Source organism: Triticum urartu, unplaced genomic scaffold (genome assembly GCF_003073215.2).
Source record: "Triticum urartu cultivar G1812 unplaced genomic scaffold, Tu2.1 TuUngrouped_contig_5427, whole genome shotgun sequence".
NCBI classification, from domain to species: Eukaryota; Viridiplantae; Streptophyta; class Magnoliopsida; order Poales; family Poaceae; genus Triticum; species Triticum urartu.
This window is the reverse complement of record NW_024116102.1, coordinates 708-9,053: the sequence shown is the minus strand read 5'-3', so window position 1 is coordinate 9,053 and position 8,346 is coordinate 708. Positions and strand designations below refer to the sequence as shown.

Here is an 8,346-nt window from a genome sequence, read left to right as displayed (position 1 = left end):
GGTGGGGAGGGGCCCACCTGGAAGTGGACGGCCTCTCGATTCTTTTTATCCCGGACCCGGACTCTGGCTTTTTTCTTTGGGGGTCGGACTCTGGCTTCTTCAGTATGTCACATACACACACCCCACAGGCAAAGGCCCAGTGCCAGATGTGCCGAAAATTCAAGCCCAGAGTTGGCCCATCAGGCCAGCCTGGCATGGCCGCAGGGGGGGCGCATCTCCAAAAAGGAAAAAAAAAACTGTAACAACCTGCACATCGTAATCCCTCAAACAAAAAAAAAAAACCCCTGCACATCGTAATCCCTCAAACAAAAAAAAAAAACCCCCGCCCAACGTAATCCCCCAAAAAAAAAAAAAAAACCCGCACATCGTAACAGATTCAAAAATATTTCGAGATATATCCCAACAGATTTCCATCTATACGGCGCGGGAGGGGGCCGCCGTCTATAAATGCCCACCAGGCCTCCTCCATCTCTACTCCCGCGGAGCCATCTATCCATCCATATCTCTTCTCCGCGCCATCCCATCTCGTCTCGTCTCCTGCCCCTCGGAGGTCGAGATGGCGGCGGCGGCGGCAGTGGTTGCCCTCGCGTGCGTCCTCTCCCTCGTCCTCTCCGCGCAGGCGGAGGCTCCCTACAGGTTCTTCGACTGGGAGGTCACCTATGGCGACATCAACCCGCTCGGAGGAGTTCCGCAGCAGGTGCATATACATAGTTTTGAGCCTAGCTAGCTATTGCTGCTCTAATCTGCGCAGCGTTTGAGGTTAACTGCGACGACGTGTGATTTTTGATCTGCAGGGTATTCTGATCAACGGGCAGTTTCCGGGGCCGGAGATCGACTGCCAGACGAACGACAACCTGGTCATCAACGTGCGCAACCGGCTGCCGCAGCCGTTCCTGCTTTCATGGCAAGTTCTTTTTAGCTTGCTCGAGACATTCTTCCTAAGCGTTGCATGCACCAGTTCAATCTGCATTAATTACTTCCTTCTGGTTTTTGATCGGTTTTAGCTTACTAGCTCTAACATCGTTGGACAACTTTAATTTGCATCAGTTCAGTTTCTTCCCCCTAAAAAAAGTTTAGTTTCTTTAATCTGCATTAGTTTACGGTGTCGTCCAGATCAAAAAAAGCGGCCGTTAAAAGGGGAGGTTTGTTTGCGTGTAGTAGCACTCCAGTCGCGCAGCGTCGTCTCGTTTAAGCTTTGCAACGCATCTGATCTTGAAACGGCGATCAGCAGGTCACTGAACATAAATAGATGCATGCCAAATTCCTAAACTGTCAATTGCAAACACAGAGAAGTAATTCTGTTACATGCATCACGATGTATCCTATTCGTGCTTAATTTGGTAGTACTTAATTACTGCAAGATATATCTCATATCACTTCTCCGGATATCTCGCGAGTACAAACAAGTTACCTGCAGCATTAATCAGTTAATCACTTTTATCCATCGTCTGCGCAAAGGCAAAAGTAACGTAACACGGATACTCATGAACAGGAACGGGATCCAGCACAGGAAGAACTCGTGGCAGGATGGCGTGTCCGGCACCAACTGCCCGATCCCTCCGGGCCAGAACTACTCGTACCACATGCAGGCCAAGGACCAGATCGGCAGCTTCTTCTACTTCCCGTCGCTCGCCTTCCACAAGGCGGCCGGCGGCTTCGGCGCCATCCGCATCAACAGCCGCCCGCGGATCCCCGTCCCCTTCCCCCCGCCGGCCGACGAGTTCACCGTGCTCATCGGCGACTGGTACAACACCACCCACAAGGTACGTATGTCACCGAGCAAGGCGTTGGCTTGCACGAAACGCACTCATCTGTCGGCTCATTTCAGTTTTGGTGCGTGTAACCGATCGTCTTGGTTTTGCTTGTCAGGCTCTCCAAGCCATGCTGGACGACGGGAAGCTGCTGCCTTCCCCTGACGCCATCCTGATCAACGGCAAGGGCCCGGGGAGCGCCAACTTCACGGTGGAGCAGGGGAAGGCGTACAGGCTGCGCGTCTCCAACGTCGGCCTGCGGAGCACGCTCAACTTCATGATCCAGGACCACAACGTGACCCTCGTGGAGGTGGAGGGCACCCACACGGTGCAGAACACCTACACCTCCCTCGACGTCCACGCCGGCCAGTCGCTCTCCGTGCTCTTCACCGCCGACCGCCCCGCCGGGGGCTACCACATCGCCGTCTCGTCGCGGTTCACGAACCACACCCTCAACTCCACCGCCGTGCTGCGCTACGCCGGCTCGACCGGCTACGCCTCCGGGCCGCCGCGTGCCGTGAACCAGAGCGACGTTGACTTTTCGCTTAACCAGGCTCGCTCCATCAGGTACGGATCACGTCGTCTCGACCGTCCGTTCTAGTAACGATAATCGGCGTGTTTGGGTCTGAGCTTGCTGTGGTGACCACGCGCAGGACGAACCTGACGGCGAGCGGGCCGCGGCCGAACCCGCAGGGCTCGTACCACTACGGGTCCATCAACGTGAGCCGCACCATCCGGCTGGCCAACTCGGCGGGGCAGGTCGGCGGCAAGCCGAGGTACGGCTTTAACGGCGTGACGTACGTGGACGCCGACACGCCCCTCAAGCTGGCCGACTACTACAACATCAGCGGCGTGTACCGGATGGGCGCCATCCCGGACGCGCCCGCGGCCAGCCACAGCGGGACGCAGAACGGGACCGGCGCCGACGCGGCGCTGAAGAACGCGACGGCCGTCATGGACTGCGACCACCGCTCCTTCGTCGAGGTCGTGTTCGAGAACAGCGAGGACAGCGTCCAGAGCTGGCACCTCGACGGCTACAGCGTCTTCGTCGTCGGGTACGTGCACATCAATTCATCATGACACTGATGCATATGTATATATACTCTGCTCCATGATCATTCTGCTCGTTGGTCCTCGTAGGATGGACAAGGGGGCGTGGAGCGAGGAGAGCAGGAAAGGCTACAATCTCGTGGATGCAGTCACGAGGTGCACGGTGCAGGTAGGATTTTCTTTCTTTTCATTCATGCTTAGTGGTGGTATCAAAATACTGTCAATGTGTTTTTATTCACCTATTTTGTTGTTGGTTTGCGAAGGTGTATCCGAGAGGGTGGACGGCGATCTTCATCGCGCTGGACAACGTGGGGATGTGGAACGTGAGGTCGGAGGATTGGGTGCGCAGGTACCTGGGCCAGCAGTTCTACCTCCGGGTGTACACGCCGACGCACTCCGTCCGCGACGAGCTCCCCGTGCCGACCAACGCGATCCTCTGCGGCCGCGCTGCCAACAAGAGCCGCCTGCCATTCTCTCAGTAGTAAGCAGCCGCTGGCAGGGAATGATCCAATTGTATCAGAGTATTAGTAGTGGTATATGGTGTGCAAGTCAAACTGTCGAAGACTTAGTTTGGCTGGTTACTGGTTAGGGCTTAGTCTGGGCTTAGGAATTTACTCATGGAGTCAAATCATTTCAGGCCTAAGTGGCCTCGGTATAAACAAGAAAGATAGTATGTGATATCTCTTATCTGGGCTATTTCTGGATTTTGGCATGGACCACTTCGATGGAATCTTGTTTTCATAAAAAATTAAATTTCTATCTTATTTTACAAGTCTTTGCATCAATATGTTTTTAAACGATCGCAGCTCTCTGAACACACGCTCACCCCTTATCCCACACAAGCCGCTTAAACTAAGTGTGTGCTAATAGTAAATGGATTATACATGGTCCATTTGGGTGATACATCTGCAATTTATAGCACACGGTTCACTCGAAAAAGGTGTGTGTGTGTGTGTGATGATTTCACGTTCACACACGTTTTGCTTTCGTCACATGGTTCTATTTATATATTATGTGTGATGCATTAGTCATAAACATTTCTTATTTATCGTGTGTGTGAAGGGGGGGGGGTTTAATATAGTGTTAGAGATCAGCGGTGTGATTGGGTGATGAGGCTAATTAGAGGAGGGAGTGTGGATGTCAAAGTTAATCTACTCCCACAGTCCGAAAATACTACGACGGAGGAAGTACTTTTAAAGGTGCAAGACAAGAAGATCCTTTATCTCTTGATGGTGGCCACGCCATTTTGTAGTATGCTGATAATATCATCTTCCTTATGGAAAGATGACCTAGAGAAAATTTGTACTCTGTGCGGGCTATGTCAAATAGTGACATTCCTCCAAATCGGCTATAGTAAGGCTATAGCCAGCTATTTTAGAATATTTTTAGACAATTATACATGAATCCTATAGCCACGCAGCGCAAAGCACTCTGTCTTCCTTCTTTAGCTTCAGAGCGACGAACTTCTCTCAATAGCTATACTCCCTTGGAAGGAGGCGATGGGTAGAGAGTAGGTTGAGCATGTCTCTGGCGATCGGCGGTGGTCGGCGTGGTACGTGTCGGGTCTACGGGCAGCGGGCGCGCTCGTGTACCATCGAGGTAGTGCTTGCACATCGCGAGAGTGCTGCTCATGGATGAGCACGACTGCGTGGTGGACTCCCGTACATGTCGAAGAGAGGTTTTGGCTCCGCATGCCACAGTTATTTTCCCGTGTCACATTGCACGCATCGAGGGAGCGCGGTGCGGCGCGGAGAGCACCTCGGGAGTCTTCCATGGTGATTGCGTGGGTGGGGAGGGATTAAATCCAGGTAGAGGGCGAGGTGAGTGCGCCCCTGTCTTCCACTTCCTCCCCTCGCTCAACCAGTGCGATGCGGCTGCTTCCCTCCCTCCAGATTCGAGTGAAGCAGAAGATGGTGGAAATCGAAGAGGAGAAGCTGTAGCGGATCACAGGCGGGGATGCGCGCTAGCGAGCTCGCCTGTGCGAGATCGAATCCTGGTACAGAAGCAAGGAGGAGATGTACGCGAAAGCGTGTGCGATTCGAGATGGTATGACGGAGGTGGAGGAGGAGTCACTCTTCGAGCGGGCAAGGCATAGGCACTCACTGGAGATCCTCCTGTGGGCGATGGACCAGGCAGAGTCACCGGTGAGGGCAGTGGCGAGGAAGTGGGCGGCGTTCACCTCGTTCGAGGCCATCCCGCTATCCCCTGCCATGAGCACAACAACGCTCAGATCTCACAAGGTGGTCCTCGCCCTCCCGGCTCCGGGGTTGGCCATGGCTCCCATTGTGATCCAGGACGAGCCGGTGGGTGCGCGTGCTCGAGAGGAGGAGGCACAGGCTCCGGTGCCTCCTCACTCGGCGCGTCTGGCACCTCCTCCCCCGACTCCGACGCCTCGTCGCTCGACGCGCCTCGCCGGAGCCCCCGGCCCGGGGGGGGGGGGGGCGTTGCGGGCTCCAAATCAGCAAATCATGTTGCCTCTCGCTACCTTCTTCCAATATCTTGGAATAATTTGGGGAAAGAGGAAAATTGATATGCAACGTCGCATTAGGCGTGCAGATCGTAAAACTAAAAATCAAATGAACCAATATGTTCAGAGTCTTCTCCTTAGAAATAAAGTACAAAAGGAGGGGAGACAGACTGGGGGGGGGGGTTACACCAGCTTGCCAGGATCACCTCCCGTCTGTTGATTCTCCTGATTAGGGAAGATACCACAATAAAAGCATTGATTTAGCATTGCAAAGCATATGATCTCTCTAGTCTCCCTGAATATTTGGTAGATATAGAAGGAGATAATGATTTTGCTCGGAGGGGATCAGAGGGGAGGAAAATTTGTGATGCAAGTGTGTAACTAAAAAAGTTGAAATAGCTGATCAGATTCCTGCCAATGAAATGTTGGAGTTGTATGTTTCTGAATTGCATTGGGGAGGAGATTCAGAGATTGGGACTGATAGTTGGAAGAGTGACTGCGGGTTCGGCTTAGGAATTAAAGATGATGGGTTTGGGCGCGTGGATGTTGGGCCTAACAGCGCGGCCTAGAGGGAAGGCCCAACTAAGCTTGGGAAGCTGGAGGTATATAACACCTCGGATCTGCTCCTTGCCTCGTTGGAACCAGACGTCCTATACCTACCAGACCCTAGCAAGAGAGTGGCAGGGACAGAGATGGGAGGGAAGAGGAAGAAGTAGAAGATCTGTGGATAGAAGGAGTGGCAGGAAGACAAGATGGCTGGCGTCCAAGGCCGAGTGGAGGAGGGATTGGGGGAAGAGGTAATTCCACATGCAAATTTGACAATTATAATAGGGATTTCAGCAGGCAAGACCACCGGGACCTTGATAATTTTGACAAAAGAGAGGGGGAGATGGTGGTTTTAGAGGTGGATCTGGGACCAACAACAATGGCTCTGGAAGTGAAGGGGCTCCAATTGGACAAGGTAATGACTTTGTAGGGCATACATGGAGAAAGAATTCTGGTAGATTTGTGGGTCAACATGATAGTTTGCAATTTGGGCAGAATAACACTGAGACTGGTGGTGGTTTGGTAGCAGGCAATTCTAGTTTTCAATAGCCTGGTTTGCTGCTATGCCCAACCAGAATTTCCCTCAGATGGTTCTGATACGTCTCCAACGTATCAATAATTTTTGATTGTTCCATGATATTATATTATCTATCTTGGATGTTTTATATGCATATATATGCTATTTTATATGATTTTTGGGACTAACCTATTAACCTAGAGCCCAGTGCCAGCTTTTGTTTTTTCCTTGTTTTTGAGTTTTGCAGAAAAGGAATATGAAACGGAGTCCAATTGACTTGAAACTTTACGACTATTGTTTTTGGACCAAAGGTGAAGGAAATATGCCCTAGAGGCAATAATAAAGTTGTTATTTATATTTCCTTATGTCATGATAAATGTTTATTATTCATGCTAGAATTGTATTAACCGGAAACTTAATACATGTGTGAATACATAGACAAACAGAGTGTCACTAGTATGCCTCTACTTGAGTAGCTCGTTAATCAAAGATGGTTAAGTTTCCTAGCCATGGATAAGAGTTTTCATTTGATAAACAGGATCACATCATTAGAGGATGATGTGACTGACTTGACCCATCCCTTAGCTTAGCACTATGACCGTTTAGTTTATTGCTATTGCTTTCTCCATAACTTATACATGTTCCTATGACTATGAGATTATGCAACTCCCGAATACCGGAGGAACACTTAGTGTGCTATCAAACGTCACAACATAACTGGGTGACTATAAAGATGCTCTACAGGTGTCTCTGATGGTGTTTGTTCAGTTGGCATAGATCGAGATTAGGATTTGTCACTCCGATTGTCGGAGAGGTATCTCTAGGCCCTCTCAGTAATGCACATCACTATAAGCCTTGCAAGCAATGTGACTAATGAGTTAGTTGCGGGATGATGCATTACGGAACGAGTAAAGAGACTTGCCGGTAACGAGATTGAACTAGGTATGATGATACCGACGATCGAATCTCGGGCAAGTAACATACCGATGAGAAAGGGAACAACGTATGTTATGCGGTTTGACCGATAGAGATCTTTGTAGAATATGTAGGAACCCATATGAGCATCCAGGTTCCGCTATTGGTTATTGACTAGAAGTGAGTCTCGGTCATGTCTACATAGTTCTCGAACCCGTAGGGTCCGCACGCTTAACGTTCGATGATGATCAGTATTATGAGTTTATGTGTTTTGATGAACTAAAGGTAGTTTGGAGTCCCGGATGTGATCACAGACATGACGAGGAGTCTCGAAATGGTCGAGACATAACGATCGATATATTGGAAGGCTATGTTTGGACATCGGAATGGTTCCGGATGAGTTCGGGCATTTACCAAGAAGGTGGACATGTTAGTTTTTGTAAGGACTTTGGTATATGAAGTGCGAACTGCAGCCCAGTCTATTGCCGGTGCAACTGCTCGTTTGGTTGCCACTGCATGGGCCAGAGCAGATGCAAGTGCAAGTGTTGGTGTAGGTGCTGAAGCCGCCGCTGCTGTCGGAGATGGTGCTCCTTGTAGAGCTGGTGCCAGTGTCGGAGCAGGTGCCAATGTCGATGCCTGATCCTTCGGTAGATCATCCCGATCTGCTGACACGGTTGGTGCCCAATCCTCAGCTGGATCAGACTGAGCTGATGCCGCTGTCAGTGCTAGAGCAACTGCCAGTGCTTGATCCGTTGCTGAATGTGGTACCGATGTGCGAAACAGCGGCGATCGTGTCTGGTCTGCTATGATCAGCTTTCTAACTTGACTAGGCCTCGTGACCGTGATCCAGTTTTTTTCTTCATTTATTTTAACGCGAGGACTAATTGTGGCATTTTTGTTAAACCAAACTGCAGTTCATCATAGGGATTCAGCTTGTACTCAGACAACAGACTGATCCAATTTTTTCCAGTAATATAAGTGATGGACAGTGCCTTCGTTACTGACACGACTTAAGAAGTGAAACCTGCAAAAATAGCCATCGTAGAGCAAACCAAACGATATATTCTGTGATGAATGTCACATGGCAAAACCTGCATCGT

General features: G+C 50.5%; 1 protein-coding gene across 1 annotated transcript; it reads left to right on the top strand.

The window, feature by feature from the left end:
- The first annotated feature begins 463 nt into the window (after positions 1–463).
- LOC125529207 (L-ascorbate oxidase homolog) lies at positions 464–3,521 on the top strand. Its single transcript, XM_048693615.1, has 7 exons — positions 464–697; positions 795–904; positions 1,493–1,763; positions 1,870–2,318; positions 2,405–2,806; positions 2,892–2,970; positions 3,065–3,521. The coding sequence occupies exons 1-7, from the start codon at positions 557–559 to the stop codon at positions 3,281–3,283; spliced, it is 1,671 nt and encodes a 556-aa protein (XP_048549572.1). The 5' UTR covers positions 464–556; the 3' UTR covers positions 3,284–3,521.
- Positions 3,522–8,346: the final 4,825 nt, after the last annotated feature.

Coding starts and splice junctions, on each gene's coding strand:
- LOC125529207 (XM_048693615.1), top strand. CDS start 557: ATGGCGGCGGCGGCGGCAGTGGTTGCCCTCGCGTGCGTCCTCTCCCTC. Junction 1,764..1,869: donor GGTACAACACCACCCACAAG/GTACGTATGTCA, acceptor TTTGCTTGTCAG/GCTCTCCAAGCCATGCTGGA. Junction 2,319..2,404: donor AACCAGGCTCGCTCCATCAG/GTACGGATCACG, acceptor GACCACGCGCAG/GACGAACCTGACGGCGAGCG.